Source organism: Apodemus sylvaticus, chromosome 17, assembly GCF_947179515.1.
Source record: "Apodemus sylvaticus chromosome 17, mApoSyl1.1, whole genome shotgun sequence".
Classification (NCBI taxonomy): domain Eukaryota; kingdom Metazoa; phylum Chordata; class Mammalia; order Rodentia; family Muridae; genus Apodemus; species Apodemus sylvaticus.
Window position 1 is genome coordinate 61,437,161 of NC_067488.1, and position 23,448 is coordinate 61,460,608.

Consider the following 23,448-nt stretch of genomic DNA (forward strand, 5'->3'; position numbering starts at 1 on the left):
TTTAACTTCTACAGCTTATATTCCTGCCCAATATAGATTTAATTGGTCAAAGTACACATCTCAGGAAGGTCGCCTGGAAAAGCTGCTGGTGTGGTGTGAACCATAAGAACAAGATGAACAGGAGCTTCTGGGGACCATTCCACCCCGCCCTCCCAGGACTTTGCTCTGTTGCCCAACCTCAGTGCAGACCCACATTATGTCTTCCCACTTCCTAGTGATTTCACTGCTTCCACTCAGTTTTCACCACAGCCTTCAGGGTTATTTCCCCCAAACCTAAAGGAGACCATGGGACTTTCAGAGGAAATGTGTTGAAATCGAATCCCTCAACACAACCCATAAAAGACAATGGGGTCCTTGTAAGTCTCCTCTCCTGTTGAAACCATACACACAGCCACAGGGGATCTCAGGAACTCCTCAGAAAACTTACACCTCTGTCCCTTCACACTCAGATTCCTTTCCTTTATCATTGCACTCTATAAATCTGTTTACCGGTTCAGAACCTTCTCCCCTGTCATAGGAATGGAGTGACCCCACGGCTTAGGCGGCCATCTCCTCATCTCTCCGAACTATGCATCAAAACTCATGCATTTCTTGAAATGTAATGCTTGAGATCCAAAGATAAGCCATAAACTAGGCATGATCTTAAACAGAATACATCTATGTAATAATGTGCTTTGCTTGTATTCTCTCCCCCCCCATTATCTTCTCTGTCCCACAACCCTCTTCTTCACAGCAAGTCTGTTTCCAACTTTCAAATCCTTTTCCCCTTCGATGGGCTAATGCCTTTCATTAGGGTTGCCTACGTGAACATGGGGAAAAGGGTCTTGAATAAGGATAGCTTACCAGTGGCCTTTATGAATAAAACTCAATTTCTCTCAGCAACTACCAACCACCTGTAGCTCCCCAGAGAGTGGGGAAACCTCATGAACCCCTCCCTCATCATGGTAGCCTGGTCATGGTCACAGGCTTGTGCAGGTGCTGTCTAGGTAGACATCATCACTGTAAGTTGTGAACACAATGATGTTGGATTTTTGGTATGGTGGTTACTTTTGCTATTTTTTGTTTGTGATTGTTTGTTTGTTTTTTACACAGCCATTTGTGTTCTCATTACAAAGATCAGAGCAACCCTTTCCCTGAGGGCCATGAGCATATTTTCTTTTCTTTAGCACAATGAAGAAAATTGATGGCGCTGTCAAAACATTTGAATTCCAGCAGCTTTTGGGGGGTTACTTAATTGCAATAAGGTCTTTTTCTCCATGAAAACTTTCAGTTGATTTTAGTACCATTTTCCTTGCTTGTGCCTTCTGCCTTTTCATCCTCAGACCTGTTCTATACCATGCTATGTCTCCAGCAGAATTTCTCATTAAGTTGGAGTTAGTTGCACAGGCTATGCCAAAGACTCAACAGATAGGTTATTAATAGCCACCTATATGTAGATCCTAAGATAAAGTGTACTTTATCTTAGGAAGTGAACGGTCAGGGCAGAGTGGTTATCCTATGACTTCATTGGTGGACTCCTCTCCATTGGCTTTCAGTCATTACTCACTGCTTATAGAGCACTTGAGATATAAAATGTCTTTTTGTAGGAACAGAGAACTCCTACAATTAGCCAGGAGGCAGTCATTTATCTTTTTAAACAGCTTAGCTCGGAGAAGAATAAGATGCTCAGTGATATTCACCAAATGAATTGTTATGACAGTGATAAAGTTATTGATGCCAGTTTGGGATTTCTGCCTATAGGACTGTGTGTTTGCGCATGTGTGTGAATGTCCTCATGCACACAAAAGGAAAAGTAGCAATTATAGGATTGGAGGATGTATTTCTCTATAGGTATGCAAAAAATGGGGCTGGAGACCCGCTCAGCAGTTAAGAGCACTTGCGACTGAGGACCAGAGGTGGGTTCTCAGCATTCATTTGGTAGCTTTATAACATCTTATAACTCTAGCTTCAGGGAATTCCATATACTTATCTGGCCTCAGGTGGCACCTGCACACACATGGTGCATATTCTCCCCCTCCCCTCATGCACGCACGCCTCGCTACCCAACTACTTTAAATCTTATTTAAAAATGATGCATGAAACAGAAACAAACTTGGCAGGGGCACTTCACCAGCCAATTCCTTATAATTATTTGGGAAATTAAATGATTACAGCATAAATCCATTTTTAATTATCGGCAAAGCAATATTTTTGGAACAGTTCAATCTGACATAATTATTACTCACCAAAAAGTTCCAGAAGGGCAGTTAATTCAGAGATTCATGGTTGGTCAATGTGTAATGAATAGGTGTCTGTTCTGTGCTCAGCTGAATGGTCCATGCTCTAGTGAGCGGCCCCACAGCCACGCCCATACAGCAGCATGAATGGAACTCAGTACATTGCTTTTAAATGGGACATCCACATAATACCCTCACTTTCCAAGGCACCGGAATACCAGGAAGTAGGAGACAGACAAAAACTGGACAAGCCATTGGTTGGGACAGACTGCGACAAATTAGTGCGCTCATGGACTCACAGCATCTATGGCGAGCTACACAAAAGCAGTACAAACCAAGCCAGTCAGTATCAGGGCAGCCATCGGAGGGGTTAGCGAGGTCCCACCCCAAGCTGAGGAGCTAAGGCAGTTGATAGATGCTAAGGGAAGGGGAGTCAAGTTTGCTTCAAGAGTCTTGTTTTGTTTTGCTTTTTGAGACAGGGATTCTTTGTGTAGTCCTGACTGTCCTGGCACTATCTCAGTAAACCAGGCTGCCCTCTCAAGTGCTGGCATTAAAGGCATGCACTGCCACAGTCAGCAGCAGCAGTCCAATGCCTCCTTGGCTTCCCATGCTCTAGGGGATGGCCCCACAGGCATGTACACAGGGGCTGCACTAATTGAACTTGCTAATATTGTCTCTAAAAAAAAAAGGGCACATAGTGGAAGGAGAAAGTCTGGTGTGAACATGATCTAAACATATTATATACATGTATGAAATTTTAAAAATGTTCCAGGAAGCACACAAAGAATTGTGAAATACGGTTTACTTGTATTCCCAAATTTTTTGACATCAGTGAACACTGGCCTTAGCTCCCACATCACGTCTTAAAGATGGAGTCACTGTAGCAAACACATGTGACTTGCCTCCTAACGGGAGGGACTGAGAAGGAGGCAAGGTGATTCCTGAGGTGTTTCTGCTAAGAATACATAATCTGACTCAAATAAAAGGAAACACCAGACAAAACCAAATAAAAGGGATGTTCTATAAAACAACTAGGCATCAACTCCAGGAGAACTTCAGAACTTCTATACAACCTCAAAAAAAACGTACATGTTAGCTTCCCTTCAAATTATGACCTCAGCAGTTCTGTTTTAGCTGCCAATAATTTTAACAGTGGAGTTACATCACAAAAATACACATTTCAGCTTTATTTGTCTTTCTTTGTTGTGACTGCTTAAATTGGGACTCTTTCAAAGTTGTTTTTTGTTTTGTTTTGTTTTTTTATAGACAAAGTCTCATTGTATAAAACAGGTTGGATTCAAACAACCCATTCACAGCAGCTTCTGGAGTGCTAACCCTGAAGGTTGGGCCACGATGGCCAGTCTATTAGAGCTACTCATGTTGCTCAGGGTTTTCTACAAACCACAAGGCACAAATAATAAGTGGAGTGAGATTTAATCGTAGGGGAAAAAAGGAAGAGATGATGGCAAATTCGATAGGAAAAATAGGGAAGAGTAATAGAGGAAAGTCTTTATCTGCTTAATTTGATGGTTAATTGATAAAGGATACTTGCACATATGTATGGGATACAGTGTGTGCTTTAGTATATACACTGCACTGTGAACAAAAAAAATGATTCAAGCTAGTTAGCATATCAGTTGTGGGATGCATTAGGTTTTGTGTAGTGAGTTCTTTCAGTATCTACTTACAATGACCTTGAAATGCACAATCCATTTTTATTAAGGGTGCCCCATATTATCAGACAGAGTTGGAGAAGGTGATAGGAACAGGGATCTATCTGCTCAGACCTATTGACCTGGAAGGCAAGCCAGGGATGTGAGCAAGTGCTGGAAAACTGAAAGCCACACCTGTAAAAGAATGTCTTATTATTACTGGTAAACAAGCCACATACAGGAAGTGGGAAGCTTTCGACCTAGGCCATGTATAGTACTCAGAATATGTTAAGTCCCAAATGTGCCTGCATGGAACTGTGACAATGGAATAGGAAAAGGACAGAATAAAGTATTCAAACATATGACAAAGAAAAGATAACAAAGGAAACGCATTCTGAAAGGAGAGGCCCCAAGAGGTTTTATAACCATGCTTATAAATCAATTCATAAATAATCTTAAAAAGATCACGATGAACTCCTGACATCTGAAAATGAAAGGAGTGAGCACTGCTTATGCGTGAGAAGTCCTGTCAGAGTGAACTGTAGGTAGATCAAGGATCAGCAGGCTGGACCATTGTGATATTGTGACCCCAGGTACCACAGATTGTCTGCTTGGGAGTTTTGAGACAGGGTCTTACTAAGTAGCTTAGGCTGACCTACAACCGGCCACCTTCCTGCATCCTGATTCATATAAGTCTTTCTGAATTACGGGGAGTCATCAGTAGGACTACATATATAATTCATTTTAACTTACTCAATTCTGTAGGGTTATGGATGCATAATATGCCTGTCTTAGTGTTCTATTGTTGAGGAGAGACACCATGGCCACAGTAATTCTTACAAAGGAAAGCATGTACCTGGGGCTGCCTTACAGTTCAGAGGTTTAGTCCATTAGTGTCATGGTGGGAGTCATGGTGGTGTGTAGACAGACATGGTGCTAGAGAAGGAACTAAGAGTTTTACGTCAGGAGGAAGAAGAGAGAGCCCCTGAGACTAGCTTGGGCTTCTGAAACCTCAAAGCCCCGCTCCAAGTGACACACTTTCTCCAGCAAAACCACAGCTATTTCTCCTGATCCCTGTCAAGTAGAGCCACTCTCTAATGACCAAGCTTTCCAATATATGAGCCAGTGGGGCCTATTCCTATCAAACCACCACAGTGTTATACAAGGCGCATAGCAAGGGAAGATCCCAAAATGTCACCAGTTATAATTTAAACAAAGGTATTTATAAGGGTGGTATACACATCCAGAGTACACAACACATGTGCAGACATACAAGAGGCCAGCAACTGTTGAGTTGGTAAGGGGTCTGTACCCAACGACTGTTGCTCTTTTCTGCACAGAAATACCACAGGTCAGTGGACAGAGCTGGAGGTTCCAATGTCGGGAATCCCCATTGTCTGTGATAACCATGTACTTAAAACCTGGGTTTTTCAGAGTTCCTAGGAATCTGTGGCACACTCATATACAATAAAATGAAGCCACCTCTCTGTCATTGTCCAGACAAGACAGAAAATGTTTCAGGTCTACTTCTAGGTAACCCTGCTCATTTTGTCACACAAATAATTACTATATCACCCTCAAAAAACTGGACCACTGGCTGGTCTCCTCAAGGAGGACAAAGGACACAACAGATATGGCAGTCAATGCAATCAATGATGTACTACTTAAATGAACATTGAATATAAACCTACCTAGCACATATTGTTTTCCTTACTGATAACAATTTTTTAAAAAAAAAAAATCAAAGCTAATTTTAGTCAATGATTTAGTTAGGATTTCCACTTCTATGAAGAGATACCATGACCAAGGCAACTCTTATAAAGAACAACATTTAATTGGGGCTGGCTTACGAGCTCAGAGGTTTAGTCCATTATCATCAAGGTGGGAAGCATGCCAGTGTCCAGTCAGACATGGTGCAGGAGTAGCTAAGAGTTCTACATCTTGTTCTGAAGGCAAACAGGAGAAGTCTGTCTTCCAGATAGCTAGGAGAAGGGTGCCATTGCCCAATCCCACAGCAACATACTTCCTCCAACAAGGCCACACCTCCTAATTGTGCCAGTCCCTGGGCCAAGCCTATTCAAAGCACCACATTCAATCTCTCATGAGGTTTTCCTCATTTTTAAAGACATATTTGACAAAAGAGCTTGCTTTGTATCCATGGCTGACTTCAAACTCACAATCCTTCCTCAGTCTCTAGAGTGCTGTGTACAGCTATATGTAAGCATACCCAGCCTTCTTGGATATGTTTGTTCATTCTGACTTCTGAGTTACTTTCTCTAGGCTTTTTACCATATTTTTTACCATACTCAACTTACATAACAGATGTCCTTGTAAAATCAACATACCTAAGTTTAGGGGGGAAAGTAAATGCTGAAATTCCTTCAAACCAATTTGAAAATTATGTCACAAGTGTTTTAATGAATATCAACTTAGAGTTATTTTGAGTTATTTCATGCCAAACATTTTAATAGGAATTTAAGTATCACTCCCTATGTCTCTGACATGTCCTATGACCTGTATCATCTGTCTAGTTAGCAAGTAGAGAATTTAATATCAATAAAAGTAAGTACTTTCACTTTGTAGCCCTAGAAAAAAATAATGAACAACAGCTATGAGTGATTGTAAAAGGTCCCATAGGTTAACCAGGCAAACCATCATGACCAAATAAAATTATAACACTCTGGCATTTTATATTTTCAACCTGAAATTGGGTCATAGCTGTACATAGTCTCTGGGAACTATACTGCATTCTGGGTCTTATTGTTATTGTTGGTGTTGTTTCATTTGTTTGTTTGTTTTCTTTTTGATACAGGGCTTCTATATGGTTCCTTGGCTGTTCTGGAACTTGTTATATAGACCAGGGTGGTCTCAGATTTACAAAGATCCACCTGTCTCTGCCTTCCAAGTGCTGGCATCAAACATTGTGCTACCCTGTTCAGCTTATTAAGTTTCCTTACATGTGTTCTTTCTTGGAAACCATTATTGTTCTTAAGAGGCATGGAGGAGTTGAAACTCTTATCAACTCTAGACAGCAATTCTAGAACTGCCCCCTCACTAGAGTAACTTCTTTGTACTCTAAAAAGTAGGGGTCCATTGTTTTCCTGATCTTCAGGAGAACTGTGTATATAGTTGGATGTGGAGGTACAATCAGAAAGGGGAAGCTTGTGTCCAAGTGGAAGTAACTGGATCCTGGGAAGTGTCACAGATGACCAATTTTTGCAGTATATCCCTAAGGGTAGATGGTGCCGTTAAACAACAGCTTTGTCAAACGTTATCCTAACGTGGTTTACATATGAAGAGCTTCTTTCTTTACTTAAATTCACAGGTTGTTATAGATTAATTAGCCCATCTGCCACAACAAACGAATTCACACATCGTTTGCACTGACTGCCGAAAAGTGAATTTTTTTTTTTACCCACTTAAAATAGTGCCACCAATATAATGAGAAAACAATTACTGTTACAAACATGACTTATTTGTTTTAGACATCTAAAAAACGTCTATAGGTTAATTACAAGCCATCACTCAGATATATAAACTTGGAACTATTTCTCAGTGTAGAAAGAACTGAGGAAGAATGTCATGCAATTAGACATTAGCATCCCATCGTGTGTGCTCGCTGGGTAATCAGAATATACACTTGATTCAGTTAAGAATTCTCACTAGCTTCTAGGCCCCAAATTAGTCTGCAAGAGCAGAGCCCTATGCTAATATCTAGTGTGTCAGCATTTAATCTGCATAAGCATGGTCTATCTACAGCTATCTAGTCTGCCCAAGGATAGCCCCATTCTACTCTTCAGTGTGCAGGAAGATAGCCCCATTCTACTGTTTGTCCTGGAGCTTCTATGCGCTGCACCTCTCCTTCCTCTTGCTTGCCTTGGTGATCTGGTGCCCTATTTTTGCATAATGTGTCTGCTTTCCCACTTACCTTGAGTCAAGGAATTTACTTTTCAGGTCACTGTCCTCCCCCTCTACAGTAGCCAGCCTATTATCCAGTGTCAACTAAGCAGATGTTTGCAGTTGTGCTGTAATTGGATAGTATTTACCTCATTGAAATAGAACCATAGTAGGCTTGAGACATCCCTATCAAGCTTCCAGTTATTCCAGGGATGGGTGCAATTGTCCAGTCTCCTCTGTGGCACTTCACCTCTCACTCAATCTGTCTCAAAACTCCTTCAACAGAAGTCTTTCCTGCAGTATGCCTGACTCAAATCACAACCGACCTTGCGTGAGGACTAACCTGTGACTTGGGATTTTTCTTAACACATTTCCATTCGTTTTGCTTCCAAGACTCTCTTCCCACTTTTGTCTTCCCCAGAATCCACTTTCCTATTTTAGAAATGAAAACATTACAAGGTTTGCACCAAGGATGTGTTCCACATAGTTAGGCACCTTTCTTGGAGGGCTTCTCTACCTCCATACTCTAATTTCAAAACAAGTCAGCACTGTGCCTTTTCCATATGAAATCATATTTAAGATTGAGTTACAGAAGGATCTAGAAGGAAAAGGAGAAGAAGGCAGCACAAGGACTCAAAACCATAAGAACAGGCTCCATGAAACACCAAATCCGCTGATGGTTTGTTTAAATACTTGGAGAACCTATGTGCAACTAATTATTTGTTGATTTACTGCAATATTTTTTTCAGAACTAATGTTAAATAGTTTTCCAATATTCTTCCTCCTAGCCATACCTGCAGATAGCTGAGCAAGGCAGCTGCCAGAGAAGTCCTAATTAATCTATTCTTTCTTCTGTTGTGAAAGCCGTTATTTATAAAATGTTGACCTTTTGGAAGGCTAACAATATGTTGATGAACTTCAAGTGAAGGGAAAAAGCAGTGTTTAGTATTAGTAGTCCTCACATTTTCTAGGAGTTCACATGGGGCATCAGAGCCTTTAAAGGTCAGAGGCCTCCTTACTCTGAGAGATATTAAATGGCTTATGAAAATAGAGGTCACCCATGTGGTAACTGACAGAAAAGAGCACTGCCCGACAGGGAAATAAGAGACTGGAGATTACATTGACTGTCCCTTTTAAAGATTGTATTTGACTGTGCTTAGAACAAAGAATCATATAAATGCCATGATTGTGAATGAATAGGTAGACAGGTCATAGACTCAACAGCGAGTGATCTTACTGTATAAAGGTTAATATTATTGGTATATACTGAATGGTGCCATGAGAACTTGAGGACTTTATTTATTTATTATTTATATTTATTTTGGTATCTTAAAACACATTTCAGTAGATTTTCCATTTCTGTAGTTTTTCTTATAAAGACTAGAATTTTCAAAATTAATCTTAGCCCATAGGCGGCACAAGAAATAGTTAATGGAAAGAAACATTTTTAATGTAATATTTGTCTTTAGAAAGTTTTATACATGTATGAAGTAGATTGTAACCAATCCACTCCCTCTTGCCACTATTCAACTTCCCTGAAATCTCTATGATGAATCCTCTCTGCAGCCTCATGTCGGCTTCTGTCCTGGTTTTAACTCCTTGAGACCATATGCTGCCCATATACACACATGTGAGGAGTCATCTGCTGGAGCATAGGAAGCCTACTAGCGACCACATCCCCAAAGAAAACCGACTCACCCACCCCAACAGCCATGCACAGCCAATAGCTTCTCAGCTAGGTGTGGACCTCCTGAGCTCCTGCTCTATCCATGCCAGACTTTTGATTGGCTTGATCTTGGAAAGGTCTGCTGCTGGTGTTAAGTACAGCTATTGTTGTCATTATAAAAAGAAAGGTCACAACAGCTACGAGTTTGTGAATACAGTGGCCATGTTGCATCCAAGAGGACAGCATTTTGCATTGTTCCTCCCCCTCTTCCGGCTCTTACGTTCTTTATGTCCCTTCTTCTGGGATGTTTCACAAGCCTTGGGATGGGGTGGCAGGTACACCTAAGCACTCAGGAGACACTTATTCTCAGCACTATGAGCAGTTATGTGTCTCTTGTTAAGTAGTGTTCAGTGTAAAAGGAAGCCTCACTAACCAAGACAGGGAACAGCCCTGTTCCATGGGTCTAAATATAAATATTTAGATGGTAGTTTGACAACCAATACTATTTAGCAGAACAATAATATCTTCCTTCTCAGGGCCTTTGACCTCCCCATCCATTCATAGACTCGTCTCTTTGTCGATCGAGAGCTTAATATGTTTTAAATTTGTTTTAAACTTTTTCACAAGTTTCAGTTGTGCAGTTCCTAGTTTGCAACCTTCCGTAGCACATTCTGTGATCTCTGGAAAACTCAATTTTTAAAGTCATTTTTTGCTTCAAAGGTCACTAAAACAAATATGAATACTGAACCTAAAAATTAGGTTAACGTTTAGGCAAGACAGCCAGCCCACCTCAGGGAAAAGCTAGATTAATGATATCTTCTGTTTTCTGCTTGCCAAGCCACACATTTCCTGTTTTCATAGATATCACTTAAACCTCCTTCCAAAGGACAGGAGTGCCTGTATGTCACCCTGCCGCTGTCAGGTAAAGATTGCTTTTGATGTGAGACTGTCCTAGAAGCAACATAGCAACACAGATCCAGCAGAGGGTAAATAGGAATAGACTGGGAGTTCTTTCAGAAGGACATGGTGCGGAACATGGCAAGAGAGACTTCGCTAAACTGAAGGATAAAGAATGGAAATGAGTAGGCAGTGGTTACCTCTATCCAGACCCTAGAAACATGTTACTGATGCTTGCCCACCTCCATAATCTGAAACTCATGAATACTGACCACACCCACACGGAGACACATGGAGGATGGCAATGCTCATCCCAGAGCTGGGACTGTACCCTTCCGTCCCAGCCTCTGTTTATGATTCTCTAACTATCCATCGTCAGGGAGCTAGTGAGGGCCCTAGCCCTGGGGCACAGCCATCCAGAACAAGCTCAAGGACTGAAATACTATGTACTTAAATGCCCCGTGTCCATCTCTCCTATACACCCAAGTTAAATACCCCAAGGTTGTGTCAAGGAAATTGTAGGGTCATTTTTCAAGTTGGGTCCACAGAGACAAGCATCAGACCGTGAATGTGCAGGTTGGTAAATATGTTCATAATGCTAAGGACCACCCAGACCACGGTCTGAGAGTCTCCCTAGTGAGGCAACAACTGAACTGGGATGTGTTTTGCCGGTGTGGAAACTTAATTGCTCATTTTTGAGGGCACATTAACTCTTTCAGGGTCCATTGCGGAAAATAGGTCATTAAGCTTCTCTCTGGACACCACGACTCTTTCATCTCCATCGTACCATTTACCCTTCGCCCTACACATGTTCTGAGCACACACACACACACACACACACACTTTGTCTACTCTGGGAGGGAGAATGTGCTCATTTGAATATCAACATTTATTTCACAGCCAATGGGACTTCCTCTCCTTGTCAGGCACTCGGGGCTTGTTAAGAGTTTGCCAGTTCATGGTAATTGTCACTGCTTCATCAACACGCTAGTGGCTTAGATGTCTAGAAATGACACCATTTCCAGGGCACTGGGGACAGAATTTTGCTGCTAAATGCTTCTTCACATCTGCAAGAACCAAGATTAATTAATTTTGGTTAATTCTGCACTCTACAGATATTTATTAAAAGAACCTCCACTCACCAAGTATGTTATTAGGACATATTTGAGGGCAATAGTTTGACACCATTTGAAAGCAGTTTTGAAAAGAGTTAGGCAAAAGTTTGGGGTGCTACAAACACTGGGGGACATTGCTGGCCCTTAGACAAAAGAATGACTTTTCCCCTTTGTAAATGCAAATGGTTCTGTCACAGTTGGGGGGATTACAATGGAAAGGGCTTAACAGCTCACCCATGTTCTACTCTGAAACTACCTTAAAGACTTAGATACTAAAATGGATAAGGCTCTAGAAGGGTATGGAGGCCTTGTTCATGGGGATTTTGATTAATATTCGTTCCAAGAATGGATGAGTCATCTGGAATTTTATCAAAATCCTAGTTCTGACTCAGCAGGTCCGAGGTAGATCCAGTGGCTCTGCAGGTTAACAATCTTGTTGGAGCTGTTGCTGCTACTGGCTACTTCTCATGCTGAATTGTGATGGGTTTATATGATGCATGCATTCAATAACATGGTCTTGAATAAAGATGACTATAAAGAAATTGGACAATATCCTGAAAAGGTAAACTTTGGATTTTTAGTTAAGTACTAAATAAAAAAAAAAAAATCACAAAAGACTGATAATTCTTTAAGGGTTGTGTGAGTAGGTATGCAATATTTCTACCTACCGGAAAATTTGGGGCAACATTTTCCAATGTATTGTTAAATGGTTAAAACTTTATTAATAGTAATTCTGATGGTGTTTTGTTGATCAATTCCAGATACTTCATAATGATGTAAAAGTGGGCCTTTTCCCCCGTAAGCTGTTGCTTCCTTACTTTGGCAGACAGTTCAACAAATGTAGTGACTTATTCAATATTCATACAGTTTATATGAGAGCTGGTCAGTCTGCCTGGTGCCTTTCTGTTCTTTACTCTGACACATTCACTACCCTTGTGTCTTTTTAGGTCAATGGCAAGGATCTCTCCAAGGCCACCCATGAAGAGGCAGTGGAAGCTTTTCGAACCGCCAAGGAGCCCATAGTGGTGCAGGTTTTAAGGCGGACTCCCCTCAGCCGACCGACATACGGCATGGCCCCGGAAGTCCAGCTCATGAATGCCAGCACGCAGACGGACATCACTTTTGAACACATCATGGCCCTGGCGAAGCTTCGACCACTCACCCCTCCGGTGCCAGACACGTGTCCATTTTTGCTTTCTGACAGGTATGTCTCGCTCCTTTCTCCTAAAGCCCTTTTGGTTTGTCATTCACTTTCAAAAGTAGGCATCAGAAAGAGCCAGACACCCCAGAAGTTGGCAGTTTCAGGGACATGTTCTCAGCTCCCTTTGGAAATATTTCCACACCGTGCGCACTTTCAATTAGTTCTCAGCTGTCCCTGCTGCTACCCTCCTGGCAATACATACAGTTAGCTGAACTCTGGAATCAGACTTCCCAAGGTACTGTCGAAAGCTTGGCTCTATTCAACTACCCTCCTCTCTACCCTTCAAGGCTCACAATACCAGTCAGGGAAATAAGGATTCTCACCAAAGCTGCCAAAAAGCCTCATTAAGGCTCAGGGGAAGGTGACTTGCTGACACCACGTTCTCCAATGTGAGTCACTTGCCCCTCTCCCTTGCTTTTCCTGTCTTTACAAAAGAATCTAGGAAATTGATTTAATTCAACTACAATTCTCCAAAGAAACCAATTACCAGTTGTAGTGAGATACAAACAAAGGGTCCTGGCTTTCACAGAGTAAACACAGCACTCCGAAATAAGTGGAAATTAAATGAGTTTTCCTCCCAGTTTTACAAAAATGTATTTTATTTAAATAACGTGACTTGTCAGGTTTTGGCCCCACACAGTTTGTTCTCTGTGTTGAGTAATTTTCTCACATTGTGTAGAGTTTGCTTCATAAAAGCAACAGTCCCCTGGGCCTGCATTTTCACCGTTCTTTGTACTCCAGCTTCTAAGATACCCAAGTTACTGTGCCTGGTCTCAGATTATTAGTTTCTTACTTAGGCTCTTTCAGAGAGTCACAGGGACAACAGACCCACCTAGGAATCCCAAGGAACACAAGAAGAGCCTTAGTTGGGTCTCTGATCAATTAATTAAGAAGTTTTAGAGTGGACTCAAGCAAGAATGATTTCTCAAATGCTCCCTGAGGCAATTCTAATGTGTAAGCAAGATTCTGAAAGTGCCTTTTTAGACCTGTCTTAGTTAGTGTTTTACTGCTGTGAACAGACACTATGACCAAGGCAACTCTTATAAGAACAGCATTTTATTAGGGCTGATTTACAGGTTCAGAGGTTCAGTCCATTATCAAGGCGGGAACATGGAACTATCCAAGCAGACATGGTATAGTTAGAGCTGAGAGTTCTATATCTTCATCTGTAGGTTGCTAGCAAAATACTCACTTCCAGGTATCTAGGACTAGGGCATTAAAGCTATACTCAGTAACATACCTACTCTGACAAGGCCACACTTCCTAATAGTGTCACTCCCTGGCCCAAGCATATACAAACCATCACAAGACCACAGCCTGAAAGAAGGCATACTCTGTGTTTGCGGATCATGTGTTCATTCCCTCGCTACACAAGGAGTTGCTTTTATATCAGGCATGGGAGAAGGTTTGAGAAATCAAAGTATGAACAGATGTAGAGCCAGTAGCCCCTAGTGTTCATATTCTGGAATGGGAATGAACAATGAGTACTCAAACACATCAGTGAAATTCATGAGTGCATCCTGATGTGGAGTGGCCTTGCAGAAAATGCTTTCTTAAACAAGCAGAAAGTTCACTTCTATTGTCTAACATTTTGGGTATTATCCCAGTGGTTTTACATTACTGCCTCAGTGAGACCTCCCAGCAGCCTTAGGACCCGGTGCCTACGCTATTACCATCCAAGTGTTGTAGCTGAGGGGACAGACACATGCAAAGATCCTTAGCCAGAAGTTTCAGAGTCTGGCTTCTAAGATTAGCATCCCTTAATTCATGGGCAGAGATGTTTACCCCAAGTCCCAAAGCCCTCAGCTTTGCTGCAGCATCTCTGTCCGCACCATGTGACCCCACAGCATCCATATTTTCCTTTTAATTATTTTCTTATACTAGAATTGCCACTCTGTTGCTTCCCTCATTTAATAAGGGCAAGAATTGGATTTTGTGCATGAGCGTGTTTCCAGCTCTTGGCACGGAGCCTGGCCTCCGGTAGGCACTCAGGAAATGTTTGCAGCAATGACTAAGGTTTCTTACTTACTTATTATTATTTTTTTTTACAGCAGTTCCCTTCTTACTACCTGAAGAGCAAGGGGAACACATCAATGCCCAGACAGAGAGTTGTCACCTTCTCCTTAATCACTTGCATAGGAAGGGAGGTGTACCTACCTGATAGAAAATAAGCCAGAATGCTATACATTATACTGCTTTTGCTGTTGGGGACCCTATTACTTAGCTTTAGCTGACCAGCAGCCATGGAAGGATAAAAAGGTGTAGGGAAGCACTTACCTCTTACCTTGTGAGAGAACATCAGCACAGACCTCACCTTTCAGAAAAGGAGAACTAGTCTATACTAACTGAATTTCTCAGTGTCCACAATGCCAGAGGGCTGTCATCAGGAATGCTTTTTACTATTTATGTGTATGCCCTTTGATAAAGGCGAGGGTTGGTCAATGAGAGAGAGTGGTGGCATAGACTCTTAGGTAATGGCCAGCGAGATGTGGATATTGTATAGTCTGAAAAATATGTGCTTCTGAAAACGCCCAAGAGCAGCCGGTTAGGACCTGTGGTCTTGTACCACAGTCGCAACCCTAAATAAAACACACAGGTGTTGGCACATTTGGTGGAAAGGAAGCAGGCCAAAGGGTGTGTGGGAAGCATCATGGACCATGGGAAAATTCTCACTGGTCTCATCACAAAATGCAACTAGAAGCCAGAGCCTTCCCTTCCTAGCCTTCATAACACTGAGAGGCTTCGGCCATGAAGTGAAATTAAAGCAAGCGTTTCTGTTGAAGGGAGAATCCCTCAACTGGCAAAGTTACTCTGAAGTATAAAGGCATGAGATGAAATTCTAAACTCCACTTTAACCATGCAAGCAGTCCGTGCGATCCAATGTTACCTGTTGCTGTATTCCCACCAGCTGCCACTCCCTTCATCCGATGGAGCATGGGTTTTATGAAGACCACGCGTACGTCTCCAGCTTGCCCGCTGACGCAGACAGAGTGGAAGACTTTGAATATGAGGCAAGACGGTTTCCTTTCACGTTTCTTTGTGAAGTTATGGTTGAGAGGTTTTGCATAACAAAGAAATTTATTTACTCTCCAAAATAGCACATCTATTATATGCCTATGATAAGATCTTTTGAGTGGTTTGGCATTGGTTATTTGTCTATCATATTTTAAGAGGTTTGCAAAATATTTGTGCAGAATCAGGTTGAAAACAATTTGTATGCAACTTTGATATATATACATATGTTATATATATGTTATATATTATGTATTTTATAGCAGCTATACTTATCCTTTTTAATATAAGTGAGTTTCTTAAAGGAAAGGTTTAAAAAGGAAAATATTGTTTTCCTTGTGTAGCCTGGTATTAATTAATTGGTAAAATTAATTTAACTATATTGTCTTTTATAACTCTATGTTCTCTGTATTATGATTCAGCTCTGACCTGAAAAAAGCAGTTTCCTGACTGTTTTAGAAACAGAGAAAGACTCTTTCCAACAGTTATTAAACTGCTTAGTTTTCGCATTGCATATTAGGCGATCCAAGCTCAGCCTGTAACACTGCACAAAGCCCATCTAATAATCACTTAAAACATCTCACAAAAGTTAGAGGGCTTATCTTGATATTTTTTCACTCCTGCAGTCTATAAATCTTGGATTTGGTGTGCTTTGACATTTGGACACGCAGTAGATTGAGGAGGAGGAGACGCTGGCAAACAGGCAGAGCACCCGCGATTTTCTGCCCTTTAACGCCTCAGATGATGTCATACAAGTTCAGCAAAGTGTTCTTTCCATTTTACAAGCAGGAAATCCTGCTGTCTTCACCCTTAGGAGGCTCTGAAATCAAATAAGGCTAACTCAGTGAAGCTCACCTAAAGCAAACAGACGTTTATTTGAAATCTTCCCTCCGCAAAAGTCATCGCTGGTGGTTGTGGAAATCATTATTTCCCTGCACCTGGGGTTCCGAAGTTGTGCAGTGACACCTAATATCTAAGCTTTGTCATTGTCGTTTGTGCAGTATTTTTATCTCCTCCTCTCCCTTAACAATTTTAGAAACTTGTTCACATATAGGCACACACTTAGGCACCCGCTGCATTTCACTGTTATGAAGAAAAATAACAGCATCGCATCACCTATTCAAATGATTTAGTAAAACCATTCTCAGTTAATGGATAGGGGTTTAAGAGTTGGAATTCCTACATGATTCCAGATTTTCGTTTAGTATGTGTCTTACAGCTGTATAAAAATAAGACAATATTTTGGGTGAGTCTGGGAGGAAGCTAAGCAAATTAATAGCAAGGAACCTTTTCATTAATCAGTATGTCATTGGCATCCCATAACAGGACACGTCCTTCCAGTTTCAAGGGGCTTGCTGGGGCTGGACTATATCCTCATTTTGGTCAGTATCTATCCTTTGTAGATGCCAATATCAAGACAGTGAGATGGATGTCAACTTCAGGAATGAGCTACACTTGCCTCTTACAGAAGAAAGATTCAGTGGTCAGAGAGAGGCATCCGGCTCAGAATGAGCATACACATCACTCTGTCAGTCAAAGCAGCAGAGAGAGACCAGAGAGAGAGAGGGGAGGGGTGGGGGGAAGGAGATGGATAGAGGTACAAATACACACTCACATAAACACGCACATACATATATGCACACAAACACATACCAATTTGTATAAGGAACTCAACGCGACTCAGAATGAACTCTCTGGACACCCCTGTCTTCCTGTCCCAGCGGAGCTTAATGTCCAGGGAAGAAAGCTGGAGAGTGAACACAACACATGAAAACGTTTGTGAGTGAAGCCAGTCAGGGTAGCCAGTAAACAGGAAAAGTGAATCATTGAGGAAGGACACTCAGGAGACTGGGATAGGTTGTTCCTACATTATACATGGGGGTCAGGAAGTCCTCTCTCGTGTGATACCCAGAGAAATGGAGAGATGGAGCCACATGCGGACAGACTTTACAGAAAGGAAAACGCAAACCAAAGCAGACTCATTTAGCTACTTTTATATGGCTGTGATAAAATATCACTACCAAGCTTGAGATTACAGAGGGACAATCGCCCGTGAGGGTAGAGTGGAAGCATGGTGGCTGGGGCAGAGTCTGAGACCTCACTGGCTAAACTGTCAGCAGGAAGCAGAGAGACAGACAGTGAACTGGGAATGGTAAAATGCTTAAACTCCCAAAGCCCACCCCCAGTGACACACTTCCTCCCCAAACAGTGGCACCAACTGGAGACCAGGCATTGAACTGCCCAAACCAACACTATAGGGAATGTTTTTTTAGTCAAACCACTGCAAGGCTTGCTCAATAAATAGTAAAGAGGGAGGCAGTCGCCCCTGTTGACTGCTTGGGTGGGAGGAGTGAGGCCCAGCGAGAAGATGCTGTCTGGAGCACCCTTGACTCTGACATGAAGTTGCTGGAGCACAGTAGGACCTTGTAATGCTCCACACAAGAACACTCTGGCTGTGGAGTGGGCGTGGCAGGGGAGGAGCAAAGCCTTCAGCAGGAACCAGTGGAAAGGCAAAGGTGGCTTACTTAAGGTTAGCTGGAGATGCTAATGTCTAACCAGCACCGTGGCTATGCCTATGTCTCTGTGTACCGGTGCCTTACCACAGAGGTGTCAAACAATTTGCAGTGTAGTATTTTTTTTTCCTTCTGCCTTTTAAAAAATGGGATAGGATAGAACCAACGGAGACATAGCTGCTGGACTTCCTTGGAATGATCATAATCGATGCACCCTCTAAAGTTCTAAGGGTTGCATTCCGTGCTGGCTCCAAGGTAGAGCATGCAAATCCTTAGGCATGTTTCTACAGACTGACTCATGACTGACTCAGAGCCAGAGATGATCATGTATTTAATTAGTATATATGTAGAGGCTTTAGTACGTGATTTATTTGACCCAAGAGAACAGAACTCTTTAACTATTTGATGAACACACATAAGAGCTATTTTAAACATGTAGATTTTTAAATAGGACAGACTTGAAGCTTCCCTTAGAGCCTAGATGGACAGTGAATGGCTTTTTGAAGATGTTATAGGCCATGTATCAACATTATGGTGACCCTAGTGTGTTAGGGACCTCTATAGAACATTAATGGCACCCACACCTCACCATGGCCTATCACTACTTTCCCCAAGAAAAATATTTGACTGGGTTTAAGATTCCCCCACTGTACTTGAGAACACCTCCTTGGAGGACCAGTCTACAGCAAAAGATACAGACCTTGAAATTTGTTTATCTATCTATCAATCTACCTATCTATCTTACTTATGTGTGCACATGTATATGTGTGTGTATATGTGTATGTGTTTGTGTGTGTGATAAGTATGTGTACCTGTAACAAACAAACAAAAACCCATGGCATTTGTCCTCTAATTAAAATATATACATGATTTTAATTTTATTTTTGAGGGGATGAATTTAAACATTGTACCTATTTTAAGAGTTCAGGGGCTTCCTGACAAGAGCACCACAGAGGACTAAGCTTCTGTTCTTTATTTTCTGTTCATTTTTTCCCTAGAGCAAGCCAAGGTTGAAATAAATCATAAATAGCCCTTAGCAAGTCAGAAGCGGGTCTCAAATTCAGCCTCCACCAGAAATAATTTACAGGATAGCCTCCAAGAAATATAGCGTTCTCCCTCTCACTTCTAACAAAGATGAGTTTGCCTCTGCCTGCTCCAGGGAGGAGGCTGCTTTTCATTGTCCTTTCAATGTGTTTTGGTTTTGTGGGACCCGTCATTAAATTTTAAAAGTCAGGGCTGGTGGGAGAGTCAAAAATACGTACAATTTTAATAATACCACATATCTCATTACAACACAAGGAAAAAAAAAATCAATCAATGGTCTTAAACTTTCAGGTGTTTATAATTTAGCTGGGCTAATGGGAACTACTTATACCTCTCCCTAAGATCACGAAGTAACATGTACGTAGCCTGAGTTAAGTGTTCTGCCCGTGACTGTCATAAAACAGAAGCAAGAGGAATTTTAAAATTTATTTAAACTGAGATTGAAAGTAGAAAGGAGATGCCAAATGTCTATGTACATCGTAACTAAAAGTTATCTAGTGTACAGAAGTTGGCCAGTGTATGAAAATAAGAAGAAGCATTTAGCATATTCATTAGCTTCCCCTTGGCAAGACTTAAAGCAAAAGGAAACCTTTGCTCTTGGTGTTGTTTTGCAAAATGTGATTCTTGACACTAGATAGATGCAAGAATATTTGAGAGAATTTCTCTCACAATTAAATAATAGAGTTATGAGGTATACAGAATCCTAACACACAGTGACACACACACACACCTGTAAAACAGGAGTAGAACATTAGATACCAGTCATCCTTCTGAACAGCTTCATGATTTACAAGGTTGCCTCAGAGAAACCTCCCCAGTTTACTGTGTGGATCACTGTTTTTCTAGGTGAAAGTGGAACTCTTGTCTGTCCTGTTTATCCATCCCATCATGGCATCTGTCTCAGGGTGGGGCCTGGGTAAACATTTGATGATAAAATAAATGAGGATTCTGCAGGCCCATAGCTGTCTCTATGGACCAGCTTCTGAGAGGATGAGACCCTTTCCCTTCTTCTGTCTGTAAGAGAGATTTAGGAGAAACAGGGTCACCATGCAATGATAAGAATGTCCTCCCCCTTTCCAACACATGTTTTTGGAGTCATTTCTTTTCATACTAATATCAGTTCTGTCTCAGTAAATATTTCTAAGGAGGGGACAAAATGGAGAAAATCAAAACAAAAAATAAAGTTAAAGTTAAAAATATAGCTCTTATCTATATTAACTATCATTATGTTAAGTTATAAAACTTATACTTGGTATGAATTTCAAAACTTTTCGTGTGTGTGTGTGTGTGTGTGTGTGTGTGTGTGAATTGTAGACATCTGGTCACTAGTGTGGGGTTCTGTGCGCATGACAGTATGTGTTCATACATGTAGGAACATGAGGTTGTTATTAGGAGTCATGACTTTCTCTCCACATTATTATTTGAGGCAAGGTCTCTCCATTGAACTCAGAGCTTGTGAAGCAGCTAGTCTGGCTAATTAGCCCTGTCTGTACCTTCCAGAATTATAGGTGGGCAACCATGCTTATCTGACATTTATGAGGGTTCTGGGGATCTGAACTCGAGTCCTCACACTTGTACAGTAAGCACCTTAACCCCTGAGCCATCTCTCCAGCCCAAATCTGACATGTACTTAAATCTACCACTGTGCCTCCCTCATAACTCCTACATGAAGTGCTCATTCAACAAGAGTGAAATAGCAAACCAAAAGAGCAGGCTAATGCATGCATGTGTGGGAGCTGATGATGAACCAGCAGTGGAAGGAGCCAGTTTGGATCTGAAACATCGTGGGTCAAGAGGCCATAAAGAGGACTATCTGTGTGTTCCAGGAGATCCCCTCCAGCAGAGGGGAAATAGGATAGAAAACATGAAAAGTTCAGTACTCAAAACTGTTAGCTCACTGGGGGTGTATCTCACCAGCCTCCGTCTCTCCACCCGTCTTCCACATGTCTTATAGACATGGAAGAAATATCCAAAGTAATTTTAAAGCACTGACTATACAGGCAGGAAAGAAAATTAGCCTTTTAGAGAAGTACCCTTATTAAGAGTCAGGCTATGGAAACAGTTTTGATTCAAACTCTGATCTAGATGAAGTATGAAAATGTTTTTATGACTTCAACATGAAAGGCAGTACATTAGTGTGTCCATGTGGAGTTGGCTCAAATGGGTATGTATTAATGGTCTTCCGTGCCTGCCATTTTCTTAATTATGTCTGCTGAAATCTTGAAGGCCAGTGATGTATCATATATCAGAACTTGTACTTCCAGGCTCTATGACACATCTTTCCTTCCTAAAATGGCAGTTCCTCGGCCTGCGATGACATTCTGTCTCTAGGCGAGACTCTGGTCTCAGATAGTTTTTTGTCTCTGTGGTCATCAGCGAAGTTGTCAGACCAAATGTAATCACTGTGTACTTCTGCTGGATGGTTAGCTATTCACCGTCTTGACCAAATACCCAATTTGTTTTAAATCTACCTGGCACTGAATGTTCTACGAACACTATCATGATCCTGTCTCTCTAAGTATGAGCAACACAAGATTCCTCAGCTCAGCAGTACTCAAAGCTTTCCATACTTTATGTCTTTGCTCATGGGATTCTTCATCTCTGGATTCCCCTTCTGATAATCTCAACCACTGACTCAAGATGGTGCCAACCATCATTCCTTCAGGGGCACTCCACAATGAACTCCTCACTTAGAAGTCCATCTTTCCCACCAGAGCTTTGGTACATCATTCTGGAACTGGTTCCTGCTCTTTATTCTCTGCTCTGAATTCCAGCCATATGCAATTATTTTTTTGTCTGTCATTTTGAGATTGTGTCTCAGTCTCAAACTCCTAATTCTGCTTCAACCCTGAGTTCCACAATTACAGGCACACGCCACATGGTTGTATTCTTCTTCAATAATCTCATCTTGAGATAAGTTCTGGTGGTTTTATTAGCTATTAATTTAGTTTATGCTATGTACATGTGTGTGTGTGCCTGGTTGTAAATATGCATACCACATGCATACAGGAACCCTCAGAAATGAGAAGAGCTGTCTAATGGCCTGAAACTGGAATTGCAGAAGGTCATGGGCCACCATGTGAGCACTGGGAAGAGTCCATCAAACAGTGCTGAGTCTAGCAGGAGGAGAAGTAACAGTATGAAATATAATAGAACAGAGAGTAGCAATTTGAAATACAATGTGAAGGCTTTGTTTTCCTCACAATACTTCAGCTAATCTGACAATCTAAGTAGACATAATAAGCATAGGCTTTTGCCAGACAGTAACTGAAGAATGGTTGTCACCATCTTCATGGGAAAGGTAATTTCATAAGATACTTTTAAGCTGGTAATCTGTGCGAAATCAGTGTTCTAATTCACACAGGTGAGAAATATTAGGGTTCAGTGTGACTAGGGCCACATGCCCTGGTTTCTTCTGCACAGTCCTGGAATGTGACTATCTCTTACATCCCAACATATCCTAGTTGACCAATATACCTTGTAAGGCTGCTTTAATTTTCATATCCGTCAAACTTTAATTAGGGCAGACAGTTTAGAATTGCATGTAATGCAATCTTAATATTTCAGGCAGAAGCAAGTCAGCGCTTTGTAATTTTAACACCCATGTTTATTAAATTGAATCATTTTCCTAAATTGTGAGAGCCTACTAGGAACAAGAAGTCTTCCTTCAAGCGTGATTATAAAATAAGGCCACAGGTTGAGAAGTCATCAAAGTTATTGTAATTCTTCGAGCTTTCTTGCAGAATAAAATGAGATTAGTATTGCTGTTGATTGGGTTATATTATTTTATAAAACAAACATGGAGCAAATCTGCGTCTCACCTCACTGATTATAACAGCGCTCAGCCTTATTTGAAAAGCAAACAGCGAAAGCAAATTGAGTCTTCCAAGTTAGTTATTCAACAAGGTAACCATGGACACACACACTACACTAAGAGTCTAGCTATAAAATGAAGATTCCACACACCACCTGTATAAATGATACCTAAGTGCCAACATATTCTTTGTGTTTGAAGACACTCACATACATATACAGAGGATTGCCTTGTATTCCTTCTAGGTATCCGGGAAAGGTTGTGTTTAAGGTGAATATTTGCATATTACTTTTTTTTTTCTCAACTGACTTCTTAAATGCTCCATAACAATAGAAAAACGAAAATTGCCTTCCCTAATGTGTAAAGCAAATGTACTGGGTTTCCAGGTTTCCTTTGAGACGCCTTCGGATCTGTAGAAGGG

General features: G+C 41.3%; 1 protein-coding gene across 1 annotated transcript in view; it reads left to right on the forward strand.

Annotated features, from left to right (window-relative positions):
• The window catches only part of Pdzrn4 (PDZ domain containing ring finger 4), a 153,863-nt gene that overhangs the window by 63,912 nt on the left and 66,503 nt on the right, over window positions 1-23,448 (forward strand). Inside the window, exons 2-3 of the mRNA XM_052161388.1 lie at window positions 12,391-12,647; window positions 15,553-15,655. Of these exons, the coding sequence (XP_052017348.1) occupies window positions 12,391-12,647; window positions 15,553-15,655 (360 nt within the window). The remainder of the gene's footprint in view (window positions 1-12,390; window positions 12,648-15,552; window positions 15,656-23,448) is intronic.